This window comes from Syngnathus typhle, linkage group LG19, assembly GCF_033458585.1.
Source record: "Syngnathus typhle isolate RoL2023-S1 ecotype Sweden linkage group LG19, RoL_Styp_1.0, whole genome shotgun sequence".
Taxonomy (NCBI): Eukaryota; Metazoa; Chordata; class Actinopteri; order Syngnathiformes; family Syngnathidae; genus Syngnathus; species Syngnathus typhle.
The window spans coordinates 5,696,757-5,721,256 of NC_083756.1; the positions used below are offsets into that span (position 1 = coordinate 5,696,757).

Below are 24,500 nucleotides of genomic sequence, written 5' to 3' on the forward strand. Positions count from 1 at the left end.
GGGAAAAAAGCAAATTAAATATCCCCCCTAATGTTCAACATTTGGTGGGGGTACTCCTGTGGAAAAACACATTGTCGAATAATGTCTTCCTCCTGCCTCAACACGCCACTGCCAAAAATGTCACCACGTCCATTCCTATTAAATGGAGGACAGGGGCTGTGTTTTCAGGCGCGTGCCACGTAGATTCTCGCTAACAGATGTCTGCGTGATGATTTACGAGGGATCTGGCTGCTTCACTCAAAAAGCTCGCTTGGCTGAGGATGCGGAGTAAGAGGGTCAAAGTTAGAATTTGTTCAAGTGGCAAAAATAATTAGGATGCATTCAAGTCGAAAAAAAACTAATGGAATCAGTTAAGAGCAAAGAACTTCACTTCTCGGATTGACACCGTCAATTTAGAACTGCTTGCAAAAATGTCAAGAGAGCCTTTGAAAGGTTGGATTTTCTTTTTAATACAAAATGTAGCCCAGTAGAATGAGAAATAGATCTATGGCAAGAGATGTTTTTCCTCGTGTGTACAGTTTTGATTATGAATGTAGATGTACAAATATTAACTGACGCAGGTCCAACAGGGCAGCATGGAAATGTGACTTAATTGTTTCTTTTTACAGCTACAACAGAAAGAAAACCTCGATAAGAATAAATAAGTACCAAAAAAAATCCCTTACATACACTTGTGGGGATGCTGACACTGTTAAAAAAAAAAAGTACACCAAAACTATGATCAAAAGCTAGATAGCTTAGCACAAAGGCTGTAAACAATCTGTAACCCAAGTTTAGTTGAACTTTTAAAAAGTAGTAAGATATGTCACATAAAATGCACTCCTTTTTTTTTTTTATCTTAAACAAATATTGACTTTTCTGTCTTCAATGGGATTGTAGCAGGAAGCCCATGGAAGCACAGCCTATTTTTAGAAAACTAACTGATGAGGCACAAAAATGGTACTTATTCAAATAATTTGTAAGATGACAACATTCACTTGCACAAATCTCTGAACGTTACGCCACTCGTAAAAGGTCAAATATGTCCGTCATTTTAAAAGGGGGTCATTGAGGTTATGTATAAGAAAAATAAATGCAGTCAGGAGTGGCTCGAATCCTTGAAAATGGCTTGTGGGTGGACAATAATGCGATTCAAATCGTGTTCTAAAGATGTTTGATATGCATATAAAATGTTACAAAAAAAAATCAAAAAAGTATTAGAAAATATATTACTTTTTTCCCCATCAAAATTCAACATGTACTGCCCTTTATGAGAATGTACCAAACAATATTTTGAAGTGGAAATAGGATAAAAATATAATAAAACACGAGAGCTCAAACAATCCCACATTTCCCTTGCATTTTTTTAAAGACATGTAATATGTTGTCAAACCAAGAAGAAATGTGTCAGTTCCTTTGGTTTCTAAGAGTCTCATCTTTTTAAAGACGCTGAAGAAAGGCTTCTGGTTGGCAGTGCTTGGCAAGTTTGCTGATAGTGTGACAGTCCAGGCTCATTGCGCAATCCCTTGTGTAGATCTCAAGAGTGAGTCCAGCTAACAGGAACCCATTGTGTGTCCATCTCCACTTTCTTGAGTGCCACACGTAGCTCGCCAAAGGCCTCTGTGAGGTTATCGTTGACGATGACCTTCTCGAATAGATGCCCGTATTGCTTCTCCATTGTCTGGGCGCTTGTCACCATCTCTTGAAAATCCTCTTCCTGGAGCAAGCGTGAAAACAAAGACATTAAATTGTCATTTAGAAAAAAAATGTAATCCGGCTTATATTTCATCCATGTATTCTGGACTCACCGTAAATGACTTAGCGGATTCCTTCTCGTCCTTCCTTGAAATGACTTTAGCGTTAATCCTGGTCTCCCTCAATCTCTCAATCGTAGGAGGCTTCACGAAGACTACAAACGGTTTAAACTCCGCTGTCCGCAGATGCTTTAATGTCTGGAAAGACAAATAAAACTTGAAGTGCACGTCCGAACAAATGGTAGAGGGGAATTTTTTGGACCACTCACATGAGGCTGCAAGTCCAATAGACACACTTTGTTCTTGGAAAGGACCGACCGTATTGAGTCTAAACTTGTCCCGTAGTAATTCCCTTTGTACTCGCCGAACTCGATGAACCTGAGAGATGAGACGGAAAGAAGATAAGAATATTGCTTGGAATATCTCAGGAATGATAAACAGCTACGTTTGCTTACTTATTGTTGTGAATATCCGTCTCAAAGAGCTGTTTTGAGATAAAATGGTATTCCACACCGTCGTTCTCCAGGTTCTTCTTGGGCCGACTTGTGTCTGAGGGAGAGACAGAATTTTACGAGAGAGTCGATGAGCTTAAATATTAGAATCTGACTCAGCGATGGGCGGGAAACCACGTACGTGGGATGGTCACACTGAAGTGCTGTGGATCGGAAATCAAAAGTTTCCTCTTCAGCTCATTCAAGCCTACTCCAGTCGGTCCTGCAGAAAGGTTCCATGATGAGCCCCAATTTGAATATTTGTGTCTACCAGCACGCTACTTACCAACTAGGACCACTAGTCGGTGTTTAGCTCTACCCTGCCTCTGGTATTTCGTGACCTCTTCGTAAGTGGGAACGTCGGCTGTATCGTAAATTTCACTCTTCTTACACTCGTACATGGACTTGTTGGTCTTCTTGTCTTTCCTGCTGAGACGGAAGCTTCTTCTGAAGCCAACTATTGTCAACAAATGGAGAGAAAGAAAAAAGAAAGGAGCTTTTTTTTTTTAAATTGAATTATAAAGCCGAGATGAATTAAGGACTGTATTGTAGTGACCCCAAAAAAATACATGTGACCAATACCATCCAAAAGTAAATAAAAACATGAGTGCTCCACGTAATATTATATAAACCTTGGGTTGATAGAATAAGTAAATATTTTGATTGGTCATAAAATTTGTAACACTTTTGAAGTCATTTATTTTAAAAATGCCAAAATGAAACATATTTGTAAAGAGAGGATTTTTTCTGAGGTTATAAATAAGATGAAAAAAAGTAAAAGATTTCAGGAAAAGAAGAGAAAAGAATACATTTCTCACCTAAACGGGATCCGCTAATAAAGTCAGCATCCTCTGGTGATGAAAAAAAGGAAGAAAGGAGGGACCAGAAGAGTCGTATTATCGTATTGGAAGAGAAAAATCAGAAGGGATAGAAATAGGGACCCAGTCTTTTTTTTTTTTTTTTTTTAGGAACGCACACAATGTATGGAGGCAACAAATATCAGGCTTAATATTAGAATTAATTAATCCAAATTAATATCAGGTATTTTGCTGTTAATGCTCTATTGCTAAATATTTAGTCGAGGGACTTTCTAGCAAAAAAAATAAAGGGAGATGTGAAAAAAAATTGGTTTTAGATTACATTAAAATAAAATCCAAGTGCTTGACCACTCTAATACGCTCATAATTCAAAGCCTATTCAATGAGAGATGTTAATTGACTTGTACCTTCAATTTCCTCAACTGTGAGAAACAGCAAATGAAGCAAGAAATGAAATTGAGGAAGTTAGCGAAAAAAGAACTTTCAAATTGAACACGGGAAAAGATTTAAGGGGAATTAAGAGAAGAAAACACCTACCACAATCTACAGCCACATCATCTTGAAAAAGCAAAATATACTATTAAAAGCCCGTAGCTCCAACTCCAAACAGTAATTGTTTCTAAAAAGTTTCTTCTATTTTTTTTATTTTATTTTTCTTTTGAGTAGCAATAAAAACCTACTGGATCGTCGAATCGAAGACCGATGCATCGGGCGAATTGCAGCAGGACTTTGCAAAGCAAGTCTCCTGTAAAATAGACAGTCACATGATCAGAGCGGATTAAAAAACATTCAATGCCCAACAAGAGAGATTTCAGGGTGACTTCTCACCTTTCTTGAAAGTGTTTGGACGGGATTAAGCCAGCGCGGGGGTTAGCATCCCCTTCATGTTTGGCCTGCCACCAGGTTGTGTCATCTTGGCTCATGATCTGAAGAACGGAGCCCTTTTTGAAGGCGAGTCCAGCTTCCTGACACGGGATGGCTTTGTCGTCTTTTGGGTCATAGTCAAAGAGTGCCCTCACAAACATCTGAACAGAGAAGTAAATTAGTGGCTTCCTAAATGACAGGAGATGATGATCATTTAACCTTTGGCTCTTTGGTTAATACGTCCTCCTTGAGCCCAGGAACAATTTTGAAGGTAATGGCCCCTTGTGACTGAGCCTGAATATTAGAAGAGACAAGATACAATGTGGGTTAGTATGTGGCTAATACAATTCTAATCGGAGGCCAAAATAAAAATATGTTATACCAGAATCCGAATAATTTCCTCTGGTTGTTTGTCATCCACGGGGATTCCATTGACCTCCTTCAGCTCGTCCCCGACGTGAATAAGGCCTGTTACACAAAAGTAAATCACAGGCTAGACACTGAAATGTCATTTTTATCCCTATAATATTGCAATTTAAAAAAAAAAGCACATTCTTGAAAAGTACAAAAAGAAACTAACCACTTCTGTCTGCTGCCCCTCCTTTCATGATTCGGGCCACAAGGATGGCTCCCGTGAATTCATCTTGCTTTATCGTAGCTCCCTATGAAAAAGGGGATTCATATTTTGCTAGCGCATGTCAAAATAATTCAATTTAAACAGCAGTCCTACAAATCAAACTTTGGTATTAAAGAAGGTTTCAAATGGGCTAACTTACGAGGGGCTCCTTGTTTTTAACCAGTCTTATGATTTTCACAGAATCCTCATCGTCGTTGAGGTTTTCGGGCATTGGAGGTAGTTCAGGATCATATTTTTTCTGTGCAACCACATCATGGACTGACAGAAAGTTCTGGAAGAAAGGGTGGAGAAATAGCATGAGAATAGATTCTTTTTCTTTGTTGTGAGTTATAGCAGCAATGCTGGAGCGAGAATGGGGAAAAGTCAACATTAGGATCTTCACCTTCAAGTGGGGCTCAGCCAATAGCTTGAGAAGTTCACTGACTTCACTTGAAGTTGATTTCCCTTGAAGGTCCTCGGACAACTGAAAAAAAAAATCATTTATAGACTTGAGAAAGTTTTAAAAACATTTTAAAGACATGCATTCACTTAACTTTCACTTACTTGAGTGCACAGACTTGCAGCATCGTTCGAGACAGGCGTGGGTTTGCTCTCTTCATAATGCTGCAGCCGATCATGAATCTGAAAGGAGCGCTTGTGTTGATGGGGGACAAAGCAACAAATAAGATAAAAATGAATTCATTTACCTTGAAGAGTGAATGGAGGCTTTTCTCCCCGAACATGCCCTGGAGGAAAGTGTTTTCCTCAGGGTGGCCGGCATGGGGCTTCAGTTTTGACGGTAACGCCGCCAGCAACTCATACAGCCCTGGAATTACCAAAAGTAGAGATGAAACGTATATACAGTTAGAAACGTTGAGATTTTGGTCGGTACCTGGCTCGTCGCCCGCTCCGTCGGTCAGGGCGGGCATGGCTGCTGCCAATTACCTCCGGAAAATGGCAACACGGTTGTGAGTTCCTCAGCAGCTCCCCCCAAAGACCAACTGCATTTGTGGACAGGTTTTATGCCATGGAAACCTGCAAAAGGAGAATTTCCAGCTTAATGACAGGGTGTGCAAAACCTGCTAACATGTTTGAAATATCTCCAGGGTATCGTGTTTGAGTCCAGCGTTATTGGATCTCGGGTGTTCCCCGAGACATCCTTGTTCCTCGTTTGTATTTCTATCAATGGTTGGCTGATGTGTGTACAAACGTGACACTTGATAGAAGTAGTCAGCCAACTAGACATGAAACATGTTGCATGTCTGGTTTATTGAGGGAAGGAAAACCTTGTGCTTATAGTCACGGTACATTTCAGTAGATGCCGGAGGTAATTAGAAGGTCGTACTAAATAGAGGATCTGAGGCATTAGTGTTTGAAAACCAGACAATGGCTGGGTTGAAGACATCATCTGTCGTCATTATGTAAACAACGCAAGGTAATATGAGCAGATGGTCGATACTATAAATATTTTTCCAAGCCATCCAATAGCAAAATGGAAATTTAAAAGGCCAGAAAGGTTTATAAAAGATGGACATAAAGAAACATGGCTAGGTAGGGAAAAAAATGGGGTCAAGGGTCAGCAGTATAGAGACACTTTCCATGTGGCTGCTGGATGGATACACCTGTCTGACATGTTCTTCTTGGTCTTAAAAAGGGTTCTACCACCATCTAGTGGATTTATTACAACAAAGCAACTGCCAGAACAACTTAGACAAGGATGGAAACATACTGTGAAAAATCACAATCAATCCTCCAAAAAAAAAATAACAACGTATGATTTTTATGTTAGCTGAACAACACTTCTTACAAGGTCTTACATAAGACACAGTAATAAATAATGTAACTATGATACACTGGCGTAACAAGATTCTGCGGTCACAGAAAGAGGTGTGTTACAATAATGCAAGATCAATCGGGTCAACTGTGAGAACACAATAAAAACAAGTGAGTCCAAAAGAATTGATGGCAGATATTAGATTAGGGGAACGTAGAAATACAAACATGATAACAATCAGGAAAACTAAACTAGCAGGTACAAAAGAACACCTACCCGATCATGTTCTTCCTGCAAGTGAAAATGCAGCTTCGACACGCATGTGCGGGCACTCCCACTCAACTTACAGTGCATGAAAACAAAATCCTCCCATACGGGAAGTGGCCTGCCCACCGGGTACATCTGCTCACCTGATCAGACCTGAAAGGCAAGTTCTTCTCACAAAAGGCCTGCACCTCTGTTTACTCTTATTCAAATTTTATTTTGATCACAGTTCATCCAAATTTTATTTTTTTATGTGGTTTGCAAGATGAGATGTTCAAGTCCTAACTATTTTTCTGCTTGTGTGTCAAACAATTGACAAACAATATGTACCTAAAGACTGAAGTAAACATACTGTATTGTGTAATATGTAGAAACTAAAATGACCGCTAGGTGGAGCTGTCACAATAAGAAAAGATTGAAGCACTTTACTACAGTGAATGAATGTAATCATAGTAAAACATATTTTTTGAATGAAAACTTTATTTAAAAATGTTTATAAAAGGTGTTATTAGTAACATTAAATTTTAGATAAAATAATAAACAGGAAATTATTTTGGATAATTTTGTATCTCAATGACATTCGAATGGGAGTAGTTTGTGTTCAGGGAGGAAATAAAGAGGGGCAATGTGCCGCTCAAAGAGAAATGTGTTTATGCATCCTTGTTTTACACCTACTCTCCTTCTCTTGGCCCATGTCTTTTTTTTTTGTTTTCATACAACAGCAGCTCTTTGTCTCTGGCTGACCCAGAGAAGGCCACAGTCAGTGTCAGTCACCACTCACACATTCCTCTCTCGCTCACATTAGCATGACGGGTTGTTGGAGAATTAATGGGCAATTTCATTCAACACAGACATAAAATGCGAGGGGGGGGGGGGGCGTACTTGTTATCAAATGCATGGATGGTGATGTAGTGCATGAAATGATATTCTAATGTCAAAATGCGCTGTGTTTTTCCGCTTTATTTCAGATTACCAGCATCATCGTGACATTAATCAGAGCATAGTGGATTTGTGCAACAATTCAGGATGAGAAGAGAGCAGCAGGTAAGTCTCACTAATCTCAAATATCAAAATTGCCTCCGGACGTATGATCCTGAAGAGAATTATGACAAAAGCAGCATGACCCAGACCTGACCCTTTCAAGAAACCCGAACACAGATGGGGAACAATAGAGGGTCCCTCATAAATGCAGCATATAGGAAACTAATTTATGTCCATAACAACCCACCACATACTGTTCAGCCTCGCCTGAGTGTTGCTACGTGATTGCTCAAGGAGTAGGTTCCCCTGACCTATTTCAACATCCACTCCGTTTCCCCTCCATCGTTTCCACCACCAGGAAATAAATGTCAGCAAGTGTATCTCCAGGTTTGAGGGCCAAGAGACTTTTATGATGTTTGAAGTTCACACTTGATAACGTGTGGAACGGGTCAAAACATGATACAGTAGAAGAGAAACGGCAGGGAAATGGGTAGTGTAAGAAAAAAACAACAGGATGACCCCATGGCATGAAAGGCAGGAAACGGAATATTTTATCAGCTCATGTCTGCAACAGAAGGCCTGTGTCTGTTCGCACACCAATTAACACATTCCACCACCTTTCCATGAAGTGGGCATGATAAACTGAAAGCAAGGTTGAGTGTGTGCATGCGTGTAACCCCATTTCCCGGTATCCCTAATAATTTGCATGGGCTTTACATGGGTTGCTAGGAAATTGAGAACTGGCACGGAGAAGGGGGCGGGAAAAAAACAACAAAGTGGCAATTGTGTATCCCTGAATTACACCCGCAAATCAAAATGACTAACATAAAGGTTTTGGGGTGACTGAGGTCTAACAATGAATGTCACACTCAGTCACTCCAATTCATCTGAAGTTGCTGGAAGTCTATTTGTGACTATGGTGTCTCATTAATGAGTCAACAACCAAATAAATGCCAAGTGGGACTCACACCAATACAGCCACATACCGTAAATTTCGGACTATAAGCCGTGACTTTTTTCCAAAATTTTGAACCCGGAATCACAAATTCTAGCTGGTGCGGCTTATAGTCCGGTGCGGTTTATAGTCCGAAAATTACTTATTCCTGTTTCCATAGACATGATGGGGTTCATATGTAGAAAACAGAATATGTCGCTTTGACCTCACTTGACCTGTCCGACACACTTCGCTGACAGCTCAAGCAGCGATACTTGTTTATTTCTGAGAAGGATCCAAACAGTAAGCGGCTGAATACTTCATTACACACAACTCATTCACTGGTGAAGTTTATGGCTGCAGCTGGCTACGTCACTCTGAACTACAGATACATTTCCCACACTCTATAAAACACTGATGACCTAGAAGCAACCTTTGGCGGTGACAGAAAATTTTGAAATGCTCAATGGTGTGATTGACACTACGCCGGTGATTGCAGGTGAGCGCGGAGACGCGACGCCATTTCTAACACTATTGCTGGGCTTTATTTATTTGACATAAGTGACAGTGAAAATCTGTCAGAGCTTTGATAAGAACATAAATACGCTTAGCTGTCCCTCTGAAATAAATTGGATTTTTGTGCAAGAAAATAGTTTGTCATGATCTATTTATTTCCCCTTTAGAAGCAGTTGTAACTTGTAACCCGACACATGGTATTGGAACCTCGACCAAGGCAAGTGTGTCTTAGGGGGAGAAATAAATACTGGTTTCAATGAGACACTATTCCATAGGTGCCAGAAGGGGCTTGATAATGATCGGTTTAAACAAGACTAGACAACAGCTTGTCAAAATATTTTTGCGAGATCTTTTACAGTTGGGGGGGAGGGGCAGATGAAGGCAGAATATTGAAATTGTTTCGGGAACTGCGGTGGGAAATTGCCTTAAGGTTTTCCAGGGCAGCGAAATACTTTAATTCCAAAACCGATTGTTTAGTCTGTGGATTTTTTTTTTTTGCCTCATTTTATTTTCTTATTCTGTCTATAAAGAATGTGTGATCCTTAAATCTGTACAATGTACTATAAATTAAGTTTTTGGCTTAACCTCATCTCCACCCAGCCAAATATATCCATTTCATTACAAGATCAAACTTCACATTATTACAGACATCCCAAATGATCTTACTAACTTATATATATCACACTTTAATTCCACTACAGCCCAAATAAAAACCTCTCCACTTGAAGGTGCATCCATTGGGCTACTTATAATTAGTGGTGAAGTAAGACAATATAAAAGAGGAGCCAGCTGTCTGCTGAGACAGTTCCACAAAGTCTTCAGTTATTATAAAAAAAGGAGACAGTTGTTCAAAAAGCAACACAAGTCAATCCTTGAGATGTGGCCATGGATGAGTTTGTGCTGACGGAGAAAACGCAGGGCACTAATGAAAAGGCCCTCAGACAAATCGGCACTGTTTGGAAGGCTCCTTGGTCTTCATGAATGAATCATAAAGCACCCAACCTACAAAGATTCTGTTTTGTTCAGTTACTTTAATCTTAGCTCTTTATTGTGGGGCCAAGATTGCCCAATTTTGTTCAATATTTTTCACTAGAGCACTCTGTTGTCAAATCACGTGTCCTAGTCTTCAACAGCATATCGATACCGAATTGTGCATGACATGTACATAAATTAAACATACCTCTGATTGTGAAATAATCGCAATTTAACTTGTAGCTAAAAAAATAATGTTGATGTCTTTTTTGTGAGTGCTTTCCAAACAACATGGAGGCAAAGTGTGCTCTGGCAGGAACCCGACACCTCTTTGAGGCTGGCTAAGGCATCGCTACCAGTGTTGTTCTTTCACCGTGACCCTGCCGAGAACATTACCGTACATTAATCTCTCTGTCTCTCAGTGGGAGTAGGCTCATTGTGAACTAGGATTAGTTATACCATTGAGTAATACGGTGATTAAGCGGGATGGGGAACTGAACGGATGAGTGAATGAAGATGAAAAGCAGTATAGAGTGAATGAAGGAATTATGTTCTATGAATGGGAGAGTCCACGGATGGAACTGTCCAATATCAAATCCCAGATCATTCAATCAACAGGCAGACATGTGTCCAGCTTCTCGAGCGTATCACTCCAACTAGAAAAAACAGTGATGATAAGTGGGGCAGGCTATTTTAGGACTGTTTACGATGTTAATGCAATAAAATACTTACTGTACAGCACGGTGCAAATAAGACTTGGAGAAAGGCCGACGGTGCCATCTGAGCAACCCACTTCACAATCTGTCTTTTCCCTCACTTCTGCACGCATTCCTGCAGAATCTGAAACCTCGTCATAGAATTCTGCATTCCCACATATCACTCGGTCAGGTTAGTGACCCTCCAAACTGGTAGCAAAACCTTTGGAATGTGAGCAATGTCGGGAGCTTAGGAGACACCTGTAGAGACATCCAGAACATTACGCAAAACTTGGGCATCATCCGAGCCTCTATGACCTCCTTCTTATTTTTCTCCACCCCTGCTTCTGTCTAGTTCCCATCATCAACGCTAATGAGACAATAACATCCAGGTAAGGTATTCAAAGCAACAAGCAATTATCAGTTCAAGGCCATGTTTTCATACATCAATTATGAAAATTCCATCAGAGTTGGGTAACACTGCAAACATTTGATACTTGTACATTATAACTGAAGAATGTTGATATAAAGGATTGGAAAATTATTGAATGTAGATAAATATCTGGTTTATTCCGTATTACACCATCAGACAAAACTGTAGAAATGGTGTAAGACAAACCACATGGATTTTGTTTAATTATTACATACGAACTGGAAGTATGTAAATGACTGAGTTGGGATGCGGGGAAGGCTGACATAGTGTTTTCAGCACTTGTGGTTTGGCGTGTCATGCTCCAGTTACTACACTTGACTTTGCTTGGCGTAGTTACTTTTTGGAAAGAACCTTTTTCTTTTTACCCTGTTATTGTTGTTTGTATATGCGTGTGCATTACAATTAAATGCGTTTGTATTTTTGTTATGACAGCATATGGTCATCTGACTATAGGTCAATTCGCATTAAAAGCTCATATAAAGGCAAAGATGCTCGTGAGTGGTCGTTCGTCTTGTGATCTTAGTAGTTTTAGCATTTATAAATGGAATTAAACCTGTTAAAAGGGTGACAGGAGCGGTACGCATGAATAGCGATTTTATTTGCATTGAAAATAAATTCAAACCGTGTCAAGTGATTGCATTTTAAAAAACAACACAAACGCTAAACTTCTCTCAATGACTTTTGTTATTACGATCATAATAGAATGTATAATGCTCGCTATACTTACTTTGCAAATTTAGATCGGAGCTGAAATGGGTTTCGCTAGCCTCAGTAGAGTCCAACCATTCTTTTGATAAGGAATCTAAACGTTTTCAGTTTGCACTTTAAAAAAATGCGCTCCGGTCCTTCATAACCACAACTGTGCAACGCTTGTATCTGCAAAAAAAATATCTTCAAATCGTTCGTTCTTATCCGTGGGACTCTCCAAGAATACAATTATATTTCACTTGCTGATTTGGAAGCAGTTTGTCTGCTTAGACACTATGTTAAGTGTTGAACACAAGGAAAAACACGCTGATCTGCAGTCTGTATAGACGGGGAGGAGGGGGGGGGGGCGTACACCAGGGACCGCCCCATCCGTTCGTTCATTGGCCTATGCCTTTAAAAGGTGGATTGTTTACCTAAATGCTTTGTTTTCATTGGTGCGTTGTCCAACCAATCCAAGGCAAGTACGCGAGCGCACTATGATGCATTCATAAAAATGTTATATGACATTTGTTTTCAGTGATGACAATGACGTATTACCTCTGTAATAATTGTCTTCTGAGTAATTGTCTTCTGATGCGTATAGTCGTACTCTAAATAAAGAGTGATATTGTTTGAGTTTGAAACAGGTTAAATGCGGTAAGATGGCTCCCTCTAAAGGCCGTGTGAAGAAATGACTCGTGTTGGAAGGAATAAATGTAAGCAAGAGGGAGTGTTCTATTTTTCAATGAAATAAATGACCCTTTAACTTTTTCTACAATGAATTTATGTCATCGCTGTTTGAGAGAGGTATCTTAGGAACTCTTGCTGCAATATCACAAATTGGCCACTAGACGGCAGTGCATACCAAGTAGTAACTGTTCAACAAGGTGTAACTATATCTCATGCCTGGAAACTATTAGTAATATACGCTCACTTTGATTACCAAATTGCAAATATTAAAAATGTTATTATTTTGACAGAGGTTTCTCTCAAGAGTGAAAGTTGTGCAGCATTCAAGAGGGGATGCACACGCTTCCTGGTTGGGTTGCCAAGTTTGAACAGTGGCTCCCTCATTATGCTTAAACGCTACAACGTTCAATATGCCTAATTTATTAAATATCCTCCAAACTATAAACTTACTGTGTGCGACACTTCGAGCATTTAAAAATGCGCGTTTTGAGTGATCATTTTTAATGAATTACCCTGGAGTTGCGTCAATTTGTAATATCTGGCAACCCTCCTAGCACCGCACTGCTACGTTTTGTCGTGTGATCCGGAGAACCACAACTCGTGATGTGCATTCCAGTTATTTTAGGTGAACTGAATCTTCCGACTTGGATCACTCAAAAGATTCGTTCAAATCGTTTGAACTGGAAATGCGAATCACTCACTCACAGATTCGTTCACTCGCAGATCCATTCAGTTGTCGAACGGGAAATGCAATTCACAACTCGTTCGTGAACGGGAAGTTAGATCATTTTCTTCTTCGTTTTGTTTTACGGCGAGGTGGCACCAGCTTCAATGGGCATTACCGACCCCTACTGGTTGAAGTCATATGAACTGAAAAAAGAACGAATCATTGTAGGAAGTGATTCGTTCACTCTCATTCACTGAACGGATCCGTTCTTTTGAACGACTCGTTCACTCACGAGCCAACACTAACCACAACTGCTGTGCGGGAAATGGACTGAGTGAAGGAGGGCGTTCTTTCCAACCACCGCTGCCTATAGCATCAAAATACCTACCAGGCTAGGCTGAAATTGACCATTTCGGCCCGCCGAATTAGCGAGAAAAATACATTGCCGTCATTAGTCTTTCCCATCCCCACTCTAAACACACTAACACGGCATTGATGGTAATGTATGCTAGGAAACAACCGAGACTCGGCGATGGGTAAATATATTTTTGACATTTTCCAACGCTTGACAATCCGCCATTTTTACTTAAACCAAAACAAGTGTCTGGAAAGTTACGCGTACATTTGGATTCATTCCTCAACGTTGACATGTCCTTTCCTTCTTATTGCAGGTGCGACCGAAGAGATTCTCAGCCCTATCAGGTACTTGGAAGCTAAGCGTAGCTTGCTAGCAGCTTAAAATGGAAACTCCGGTTCAGGCTTCTGGGGAGCTCAACAGGCCGCAGTCGGTGCGGAAAAGTGAAAAGTATACATTTGTTTGTAATTACGGCTGCACCATTACTCTGTGCAGACCACCGACAGATAACCATAGTTATTGCATTAATTGCAGCCTGTCGCTGAGTGGAAAAATTCAGGCGAGTTTTACAGCAGTTCAAGCTGTTAGCTTGTTAGCTTGCCTGCTAGCCTGTCTGTGTAAGGCCTGACCGCAATTATTAATCTAGCTGGCGATTTGTAACCTTTCAACATTCCAATCATGTATGGCTAAAGGTTAGCATGCTAGTGGGAATGTTAAAGGTATGCAATTCTCCAGTAATTTCAACTACGACCACACTCCGTACGTCATATTACGTCGCAATCTCGAACTGTTATTTTCGTCCTCTCACGTTGTCACGAGTGATCATATTAGTAATTCGATCTACAATTATGAGATTTGTAGACTGATACACCTGATCATGAAGGTTTCTAGTTAATACTTGATTAGTCCCCCTGACAATGTGTGATGCATGTTTTTATTTCAGACTCTCAAATATTCATCCAAGAGCCATCCAGGAGGGGATCACAGACATGAAAAGATGCAAGACCACTCGGATGTCACCCCTCCCTGCAAAGTGCTTCGGAGGTCTGACAGTCCAGAAAACAAACACAGTGACAGCACAGGGCACAGCAGAGCAAAGGCTGTCCACGCTCACAGGGCCAGGGATCGCGATGGAGGTGATAAAAGCAGTTTAAATTTGAACTGGACAACGACTTCCCTTGGAAGAGATTGTACAAGATATGCTCGATCATCAAATAAGTGAAACACAATTATTTTTGTGTTGCAGGGACCAGTTCTTCGCCACATGAAAATTCTCATAACCACAGTAGCGTTCAAAGTTCCAACTCACATTCAAACCCTAGCAAAGCTTCAGACACAGTAAGTAGCCTCTGATGAACTGCTTGGAGTCTTTCTTGATGACTGCAACTCTCGTGTGTTTGTCCGTGTGCGTGCGTGTCATGTATCACCCTGCTGGCTTCACAAATTGAACTAGATGTGATAAAATGCATGTTATCGAAGTGGTCCTGGTTTGACTGTATATATTTTTTTATGGTCCTTTGGGGAGATTAAGGTTGAAATGTAACTATATAAAGAAAGAACATTTAATGAAATTCTAGTAATATAATGAAAAATGGTAGTGGTGCAAAGTCTTTCCGGTGGTAGTCTTTGTTTAACTCATTGGATGTGCCTTGACTTGAATTCAAAGCCCAGCTCGGCGTTTATTTAAAAAGACATTGCAGCCTCTTGCATCAGATGTCTGTTGCCAGATAGAACCTGTTCCCGACATCTCTTTTTCCTCAGACCCACGAGCCAGGTGATGACTGGTCGGAACACATCAGCTCATCTGGGAAGAAATACTATTACAACTGCCGAACAGAGGTGTCCCAGTGGGAGAAACCCAAGGAATGGCTTGAGAGGTAGCCGATTTGCCAAAGCGTTGGAATGCGTCGACCTTTATTTATTTATGATTGTGAATATATTTGGCAGAGAGCAGCGTCAAAAAGAACCAACAAAACAGACGGCGGTTGTCAACAGTTTTCCCAAAGACAGGGACTACAGACTGCAGACATCGGTGCCCCCTGGTTTCTCAGCAGCAAGTAAGAACCGCCCGAGCGTGTCTGCTTGTCAAAGGTTTTCATGGATGCGTCGTTCAGCAAAACAGTGACAACACCAACCTCGCTTTCGGTTCAGAGTCTGCGTCCACGACGAAACCCACGACGACTCAGGCGACGCAGTCCTCGTCTTCCGGCTCAGGGAGCTCGAACCCCTCTTCAGGAACGCCGGGGACGTCGTCCTCCTCCACCGTCCCCGTGTCTCCGGTCCTGCAGTCCCCCGCGCCTCCGCTTCTCCAAGACCCCACCTTATTACGCCAGCTTCTTCCTGCACTTCAGACTGCCCTGCAGCTCAATAATGCCAGCATGGACATGGCAAAAATAAACGAAGGTGCGTAAGCAGGCGAGAGTATTCTTTTTGACGAGTGTACAAACGCTTGTTTTCCTTTTATTTAGTTCTGACAGCTGCCGTCACGCAAGCTTCGTTACAGTCAATGCTTCATAAGATCCTTACTGCTGGACCGTCACCTTTCAATATTACAACGATTCTCTCTCAAGCGGCTCAACTGTCCAGCCAAGGTAAGAGAAACCTGTAGGGAAGCGGTACAAAAATGTTGATTTTATTCAAAGGGCCAAAAGATTTGTGAAGTGGATAATATTTTTTGCATTCACGCTTTCTTTTTTTGTCCTTAGCAGCTCAGCAGTCAAACCAGTCGCCGATGTCGCTAACGTCAGATGCGTCATCGCCCAGATCCTATGTTTCTCCTCGCATCAGCACGCCGCAAACCAACGCCGGTCCCCTCAAACCCCTCCTCGGCACACAGGCGGGCATCTCGCTGTCAAAGGTTGGCAAATGAGAGCCTACTGTTTGTGAGAATTCCCAACTTTGCGTCTTGTCACTGCTTGGTTCTGATCATCGAGTTACTTCCAAGCTTGTTTTATATGTCTGCTGTAAATGTTTGTAAACATCAATTGGGAAGAAAAAAAATCATAAGCAAAGAATTTGCTAATAGTGTGACATCAGAATTGATCAATTTGACCAGTCCAGCTTCAAATCATCATACTGCACATTTGGTGATTGTTCTCTAGGTGAGCTCGCCAGCAGTCAAGCAGTCATCTCACCCGCAGCAGATAGGCCAGCAGCCGCTCCCCAGCGATAAACAGCACACTCATGATGCTAGCACAGCGTCACCACGCACGATCCAGCGGCAAAGGTACGAGCACGTCGACATAATTGATGGCGTGCTGTTTTATTGCCCGTGATGCAGAGAGGCATGCATGTCAGAATTTTACAACAGAAACAACACATCTTTAATGTATCTTATCTGCATGAGCATTCTGAAATTGTGAAGGAAAAAAAAAGACTGGTTTTCACATTTGGGAGTTTTGTTGACACACAAGATGCGGGCTGCAGTCAGTGTCTTTGTCGCCGTCTGCTGGTTGTTAGTGGAAACGTGATTGAGTCGTTCGGTATTTTAGTAGCACCGTTTGCGAACGTAAAGTTTTAATGTCATGTGAATGCATTATGGCTCATTTGCAGTATTTGTGTATCCTGTGTAGTAGTTATTTCATTAAAGTAAATGGAGCTGTGTCTGCAGCTTGAGTTGCAGAATGGTGAATAGTCATGTACGGCTCCGCTGCTTATTCTCTCGGGTTGACACTTAATTGTAGACACATTTACGATGAAGTATTTTGACATAATTGATACTCAATATCAAGAGGCTATAAAGGGAAATAGCTGAAAGTTAATGACAGTGTATTTTTCTTCTTTCCCCCCCACCCCCTCCCACTAGTTCCGTATAATTGTGCACCTAATTTGAGGCTTTTCTGTGCTTCTGTTGTCGACCGCAGCAGTCAGAGGAGTCCCTCACCAAGTCCCAACCACGTCGCACCCGGCAGCAATGCCACCCCCACGTCTGCCTCCGCCGCGTCCACGTCCTCGACAACCCGGACCTCCTGCTCCTTCACACCCACCCTCGCTGCTCACTTCAACGAGAATCTTATCAAGCATGTTCAAGGTTGGCCTGCTGAACACGCAGAGAAACAGGTTTGTAGCCGCCGTTGTGCAAATATGATTAATCGGATTAATGTATAATATGAAATTGTGGTGCAGGCATCAAGATTACGCGAAGAGGCTCACACCATGGGCAGCATTTGCATGTCCGAGAACTGCACCGAGCTCAAAAACCTGCGTTCCTTGGTCCGAGTCAGCGAGATTCAAGCCACGCTGCGGGAGCAAAGGTAAGTCGTGCACAAGCGAGCGAGTCCCATGCAGTGCAAATGCGTGCGTAACATTTCTCTTCTGAACGTCTTCCTCTCACAGGATACTGTTTCTAAGACAGCAAATCAAAGAACTTGAAAAATTGAAGAACCAGAATTCTTTCATGGTCTGAGAACTTCTCGTCTCAAATCAAAGCGGGCGTTTTGATGATGGTTAAAGGAAGAAAAAAAGGGTACAGTAGGCGGGAGACCCATTGCACATAGCTGGAAGCCAGAGGCAGAGCGGCGGTTTGGTTTCTCTCTCGAGGCCCATCTTTACACGTGCACACAGGAGCCGTCGCCGGGTTAGGTTTGGACCGTTCGGGCCGTAACGAGCCAAGGAAGAAGGAAAGGATAAGCTGTTTGGAGAGGAGGGGTGATTCACAATTCTGCTTTGTTTAAAAAAAAATAATAATGGAAAGGAAAAAAAAGAAATGTAGATTTCTTGTAGATGTTATCTATGTTGTAAATATATTTTGTAGAATGAAGCCATGGAAAGCCGTGTCTATCAAAAGCTTTTGACATCTAATCAGCGCCGAGGCGGCGACACCCTTTTCTTTGCGTGAACTCGTCCGCAGCTTCCTGTTGTCAGTTCGCCGATCCCAGAAGGATCTTAAGCCGATATCTCACTGATCGGCGAGTGTTTGCGCCAGACATTTGCAGACAGTCTCAAACTTTCAAGAGAGCACCTTTCCACAGAAGCCGAGCTCGCACAGAATAACACTGGTATCGTTTTTCCTTTCCTCCTCAAACCTCAATGAACTCGTATCCCCCCCCCTCCCTAGCCCTTTTGGGGTGAAGTGCACTCAGGCATGGTGAAACATCCCCTTCCAGCTAAGTCCAACACAACTACTCCGAATAGTCGGGTGGTGTGTTTGCATCTTGTGGTGGCCCTGCATCTCCCAGTCTTGATGAAATAGTGCCTGGCGGTGTGTGGCTATGTGTGATTCCAAATCGATCAAATCAAAAATAATCAATGGGAAGTTGCTTACAATACATTCCCCCACCCCTTGACTGGCTTCAGCCTGGTCCTGCCACATCCCCCAAGTTTTTTTTTATTTTTAAATATATATATTTTCCCTTTTGAGATGCAGGTTCATTCCATTGTACAGTCAAAGTGGACAACGTTCAAAGGGTTTATTTATAAAGAGTTGTAGAGATCTACACTTTGATTTGCACTCTGTAGGAAGGGACAAGAAGCAAACGGGTAGGTTTGGGCAGAGGTGTGTGTGTGGTCGGTCACAAGGTTCAAATGTGAATTGTATGTATGTTAGTAAACATGTTAAGTTAAAGAGAGCCCCGCTTATTTTATTGGAGTGTTGGGTTTGCTTTGATATGATGCTAGTAGTGCCTTGTTGAAAGTCTCGTTCGCCTACACGTCCCTTTCCTGTTGGCTTTTTTTGACCTTCTGTTTGACTAAATATAACAAAAATAAAAGAAAAGATATTCAACAAGCATGGCCCATGCTTATTATTGTTTGCCCTCCACTGTTGGGTGGGTATCCAAGCTGCTATGTTTTGCTCCCACTTGCTGTCAAACGTCTTGCCTAAAACAACTTTACCACCACCATTGAGTAAAAGTGACCACATCATTGTTTTGTATATTGTTTCTTGAAGTCTATGACATATGTAATAAAATATGTCTCTCCAGGCTTAAGTAGTCTTGCCTTATTGATTAGGTTTATTTATGAATAAGCCAGTGAGGAACTTTCTAGAGTAAGACATTTTTTTAATTAAAAAAAAAACATTTATACTAAAGTTTTATTTACTTCATTGTATAAACATTAATGTTTTGTGATGAATCAAATGAGTGAGCATACAGATGGTGCCACTACCAACTATCACCGCTAGATGGTAGTAGAACATTGCCTACTAAAATAGAACGCAACAACAGTACAGACGGTGCTTGTATAGATTATCACCGCGAGGTGGGAGTAAAACTTTACTTCAAATGAAACGCAATCACAATGCTGCAGTTCACGTTGTTTAAATGATCTGATTCTAATACAAAGTTTTTTTGATATTTATAAGAAGGAATAATACACTTGAAATTGTAATTTTAAGTCAGAAAGCAGTATTTTCTCGACTCCAGACATTTCTATCTGCAGCAGTCTGACGCAAGGCGGACTGGCGCCTCTGGGAATTGTAGATAATTGCTGTAATTGTCATGTGTATTTTTTCACTACAGTTGTATCCTCATTTTCACTTGGCTGTAGGCTTCTTGCAGAACGCGTCGTTTATTGCAGCCATATAATTTTTTTATTCATAGTGCGCGTAATAAAGCATTTTAAATGAACTTGCACAAACATTGAGGAGGAATTAGAATATATTATTATTGCTACACCAGAGCCTTCGATTTTGCATTGCAGATTGTGACATGTCATACATAGTGTGGATGTGCGCGCGCGCCTGCTTGTGTGCGCTTGTCGTCTCGGCGGCGCCATGAGCCTTTTTGGATTGCTAATTTCTCTTAACGACTGTCCGCTCCTCCCTAAGTGGCAATAGCAGCCTAGTCGCCTGAAGGCTTGAAGGTTCAACCGGCGTCAACCTGGCTGGGATGACGCTGCAGGTACAAACACTGGCCACACTTTAGTGACAATAGCTCCGAGATGTAGTAAAATGACTCAACCCACCAATGACCTAAACATACAGCCAAGACATATAACCAATTTAATTTAGAGTTAAATAAAACAAATAAATGCGATATTACTGTTTTTCCAGATATATGCATAATTAATAGACTCATAGTAGTAGTTGAAAGCCACAATTGGCTCATAAACAATTGCAGATATTCTAAACAAACGTATAATTTGAATCTTTTCTTAAATTATCACTTAGTTACATGAAATTTCTTGACTAACCCCTGCCTCAATTATTCCCATTATTATCCGGCACGGGGCGGTATTTGGCATATGTAGTATACCCACCCACACTCATTAATAAAATGATTTTATTTTGAAACGGGTAGACCGTCACGAACTTTCCTGACAAACTGACCAATCATCTTAAAGGGGCGGAGCTAAAGCAGACCACAGCTATTTCTTCTGCTATATTTTGACTACTTGGAGTTTGCTCGTAGTGTCTGACAAAACGGGATTGTCCTTCGTTTTCATCAAATTCTTCTTCCAGGAATACTTCCATGTTGCTTCAGCATCTTCAGTAACATGAAAAGATAACGCAGCAGTTTCATTTTGACAGGCTTCAAAATAGGAGTATATCCTCTCTTTTTTTCTTTTTCTCCTTGGACTTGAAGTAGACGCAGTGCTTTTTGCGTCTTTTGCAATGTGGACCGGTTTTTAAAAGCAACTTTTGAATGCTTAGAGGGAGCTTTTTCTACTTCTGGCGGAACTGTTTGTTGACTTTTTAATGAGAAGGAATGGCCAGCTTTTCGCTGTAGCTCCATGTAAAGCGTTTTTTTCCCCACGTCCAGCTCTTGGCTTTGGGGACGATCGTGCTGCAAGTTGCGGACACACAAGCGCGTGTTGCGCGTCAACTTTGGCGTCAATGGATCGTCACTTCAGTCTTATTTCAATTTGGTTGCAACTGGAACTTTGCGCCATGGCTATTCTTCTGACAAAAGGTATTATAAGTATTTTTACGCTGCTTGTGCCACGTTTCTTCTTTGCCGCTTCCGACTAAAACCATGTCTGGAATGAAACTCACCATAAAATGCTTCAAATAATCACCAATATATCCTCGTACAAATACGAGTACAACATCGCATCATATAACCTTAAAAATATGTTAAGTCATAATCGTGTTTTTTTTTTTTTTTTGTCACGCGCAACTTTTCGCGTTGGACGACAAAAATAGTTGGAATAAACGCATCTGCTATTAACTTAAGAATTAAGTCTAGCAAACTAATCTTCGTTTCATGCACTTTTAAACAGTTTATCAAACTATTTAGTTGCATTGTCTCCCAAAGGATACCTTCAGCGGTTTTAAAGCTGCCTGCCATTCATATAAAAAGTGAACTGGGCCAAAAAGCTTCCGTGCTCAGGTCGACCCTCCCTCATCCACCCCCCTCTAACCCACAAAGGGGCCTCTCCTCACTAATGAAATATTCTCCAAATGACCTGGCGGGCCCTATTGCTCCAATCATTCCCAGGCAAAACACTGATCTAATGAATGCGCCCCTGCACCGAAACATTCAAAAAGGAGGGAACTGGCACTCAAAGATTTTTTTTTCTCACCCTTGTTAACAGTAGATTATAACCTGCAACAATCTAATGAGGTTAAATACAAGAAGTATGTATTATTAAATTATGAATCCACGTCTTGCCTTGGCTTAATAAAGTTTGGGAAACACTGATGTAGAGAAGAAGGAAGGAAGAGGTCCTGGTTGAACTAATGACTGGGTCTGGTTAAGAAGCAGCAGGCAGTCATAATGATAAGGTAGTTGTCTCGGGACATCAGTAGTGTGTCAGCCCCCCACTCCTCACTTGCAAATGGAAAGAGGAGCCCCTCCCCAACTACTTTATGAGTTTTCATTTGAGTTGAAAGAAATTGACTTCATACTAGTTCCTGTCTAGTTCAAATTGATGCCTTAGGAGTGATGTCAATATAATTGTTTCCCTCAACCTTTCTCGCGCCAAGGCACATATTTGACATTTGAGAAAATCTCACATCAAACAATCAAACAAAAAGATTGTCTTCCTAATTGATTAATTTAAACAACTCTAGGGGTTCCAGAACCTGAGGACTAACCATCATCTCTGATTTCTGTCACCTCCAGGAGAAATAAGGTGTTACTGTGACGCGCCGCACTGTGTGGCAACGGGCTACATGTGCAAGTCTGAGCTGAACGCCTGCTTCACCAAGGTGTTGGACCCACTCAGCTCAAATTCTCCCCTCACACACGGGTGTTTAGAGCCCATCGCCAACGCCGGCGACATCTGCAGCAACCAGAGGGGCGCAGACGGCCTCGCTGGTGCCGCCACCCTGGACTGTTGCCATGACGACATGTGTAACTACAGAGGCCTCCATGACCTGGCGCACACAAGGGACTCCACAGGTAAGAAATATATCAAGCCAAATCAATTTATTAATTATGTAATAAGACTGATTTAGAAAAAAAAACCATCACATATATGTGACAAATATCATAAATGGTGCTTCATTGTTCTGATTTTCAATCTCTTCAGATCATAACCGGTACCAGCCGGAGAGCAACAACAGGAACCTGGTGACGCGGGTCCAGGAGCTAGCCTCGGCTAAGGAGGTGTGGTTCCGAGCGGCGGTCATCGCAGTGCCCATCGCGGGCGGCCTCATCCTGGTGCTGCTCATCATGTTGGCGTTGCGTATGCTGCGCAGCGAGAACAAACGGCTGCAGGACCAGCGGCAGCAGATGCTCTCGCGGCTTCACTACAGCTTCCACGGCCACCACACCAAGAAGGGACACGTGGCCAAGCTGGACTTGGAGTGCATGGTGCCAGTCACTGGTCATGAAAATTGCTGTCTGACTTGTGATAAGATGAGACAGGCGGATCTCAGCAATGATAAGATAGTGTCCCTTGTCCACTGGGGGATGTATAGCGGTCACGGCAAACTGGAGTTTGTATGACTTCCTGTTCAGGAGCGACCCTCAAGTGTTGCAGACTTTTTTTTTTTTTCTAACTCTGAGAAAGAAAAAAAAACATTCCCATATTTTTCTCCCGTTGGGTCTGTGTTTTCATTTATTTTTACCAGTGGCAAAAAAATACGAGACTGATCTCATGCCGTGTGGTTTTTGCTAGAGGAGCACTTTACTTGAAAAATGAAAAGGCAAAGCAGCGAGGAGCCGTGTTTAAACCCGAGAGGGCGGGACTGCGAGGGTGCACCCGAGGATCCTGGACTTGTACACTGAGCGCTGAAGGATTCCACATCAATCCGAATTTTGCACATTTGTATAAAGAAAAATGTTGTTGCTGAAAAAAACCAAACTTTTACACTGACACCAGGGTACAAGAATTTGAGGAGTTAAAAATTGACTGACACACTCCTCTCTGTACATTCAAGTTTATTGTAAATTTTAAAAAATATATATATATATATATATTTTGTCTGATTCAAAACCGACCAGTGTGTCTTGTTTTAGGTGAATGTTCTACATTGCTCCGTGTGATCGGATTTTGCTTGATTGTGAGTGTGAAAGACTTCATTAAAAGTGACTTTTTATTTATTTGACTTAATGGATTTTTTAATGTAAATTCTAATATTGGAAGGGGGGAGTTAAACATGCAGTTGTGGTCATAGTTTGGCAGGTCATGTGTGTGTAAAGCAGGATGCAAAGGTGTGCCTAGCAGGATGATGTGGAGGTGGGCGGGGGGGGTGGAACAGTAGGGCCTTGTTCTGTGGTTGAGCTGCTCCCACTCTTTGCAGAGGTCAAGCGATTTTCCTTCTACACTGCCTGTAGGTCTCCTGATATAGAGAACTTTGTCTCTAAAAAGACAAAAACTGCATGATTAAAAAAATAAATTCACATTATTCTGTCAATATACTAGTGATGTGCATTCCAGTTCTTTTAAATGAACTGAATCTTTAGAATCCGTTCACTCAAAAGATTCGTTCAAACTAATCGTTCATTGAATCACACACACACACTGATCCTTTTGATTTCATTGTTTTATAAATCAAATAATCAAAAATCAAGGTCACAGCTTAACGAAAAGTGAAAAGTGCCACACCCGCCCTCACCCCCACTTTCTGATTGGCTGGTTGATATGTGACATCACTCGGACACTCCATTAGGTACACCGCCA

The 24,500-nt window shown here is 41.5% G+C and overlaps 3 protein-coding genes across 10 annotated transcripts; 2 read left to right on the forward strand and 1 right to left on the reverse strand.

The window, feature by feature from the left end:
• Nucleotides 1–424: 424 nt before the first annotated feature.
• Nucleotides 425–12,092, reverse strand: mpp7a (MAGUK p55 scaffold protein 7a). 7 transcript variants are annotated; one of them, XM_061265499.1, is made up of 20 exons: nt 11,819–12,092; nt 10,696–10,919; nt 5,468–5,557; nt 5,230–5,348; nt 5,087–5,164; nt 4,926–5,006; nt 4,683–4,814; nt 4,487–4,568; nt 4,289–4,374; nt 4,126–4,200; nt 3,871–4,067; nt 3,723–3,787; nt 3,580–3,600; nt 3,043–3,075; nt 2,511–2,681; nt 2,367–2,447; nt 2,189–2,282; nt 2,003–2,111; nt 1,788–1,931; nt 425–1,696 (listed from the first exon to the last, which is right to left on the reverse strand). In XM_061265499.1, the coding sequence occupies exons 2-20, from the start codon at nt 10,790–10,792 to the stop codon at nt 1,517–1,519; spliced, it is 1,935 nt and encodes a 644-aa protein (XP_061121483.1). In that variant the 5' UTR covers nt 10,793–10,919; nt 11,819–12,092; the 3' UTR covers nt 425–1,516. The 7 variants fall into 7 exon arrangements, with proteins under 7 accessions (XP_061121483.1, XP_061121484.1, XP_061121488.1 ...); XM_061265500.1 differs by lacking the exon at nt 3,580–3,600; XM_061265504.1 differs by lacking the exon at nt 10,696–10,919 and having other exon boundaries at nt 5,415–5,557; nt 11,819–12,090.
• A 1,326-nt stretch (nt 12,093–13,418) lies between these two features.
• On the forward strand, nt 13,419–19,215 carry waca (WW domain containing adaptor with coiled-coil a). Of its 2 annotated transcripts, none has more exons than XM_061265507.1 (13): nt 13,419–13,671; nt 13,807–13,837; nt 14,434–14,626; nt 14,737–14,828; nt 15,252–15,367; nt 15,438–15,547; nt 15,642–15,893; nt 15,959–16,081; nt 16,196–16,347; nt 16,592–16,716; nt 17,354–17,549; nt 17,616–17,743; nt 17,826–19,215. In XM_061265507.1, exons 1-13 carry the CDS (start codon nt 13,631–13,633, stop codon nt 17,893–17,895), a joined length of 1,629 nt encoding a protein of 542 aa, XP_061121491.1. In that variant the 5' UTR covers nt 13,419–13,630; the 3' UTR covers nt 17,896–19,215. The 2 variants fall into 2 exon arrangements, with proteins under 2 accessions (XP_061121491.1, XP_061121492.1); XM_061265508.1 differs by having other exon boundaries at nt 16,199–16,347.
• Nucleotides 19,216–20,794: 1,579 nt separating this feature from the next.
• On the forward strand, nt 20,795–23,925 carry bambia (BMP and activin membrane-bound inhibitor (Xenopus laevis) homolog a). Its single transcript, XM_061266167.1, has 3 exons — nt 20,795–21,340; nt 22,496–22,774; nt 22,905–23,925. The coding sequence occupies exons 1-3, from the start codon at nt 21,127–21,129 to the stop codon at nt 23,321–23,323; spliced, it is 912 nt and encodes a 303-aa protein (XP_061122151.1). The 5' UTR covers nt 20,795–21,126; the 3' UTR covers nt 23,324–23,925.
• The last annotated feature ends 575 nt before the right edge of the window (nt 23,926–24,500 follow it).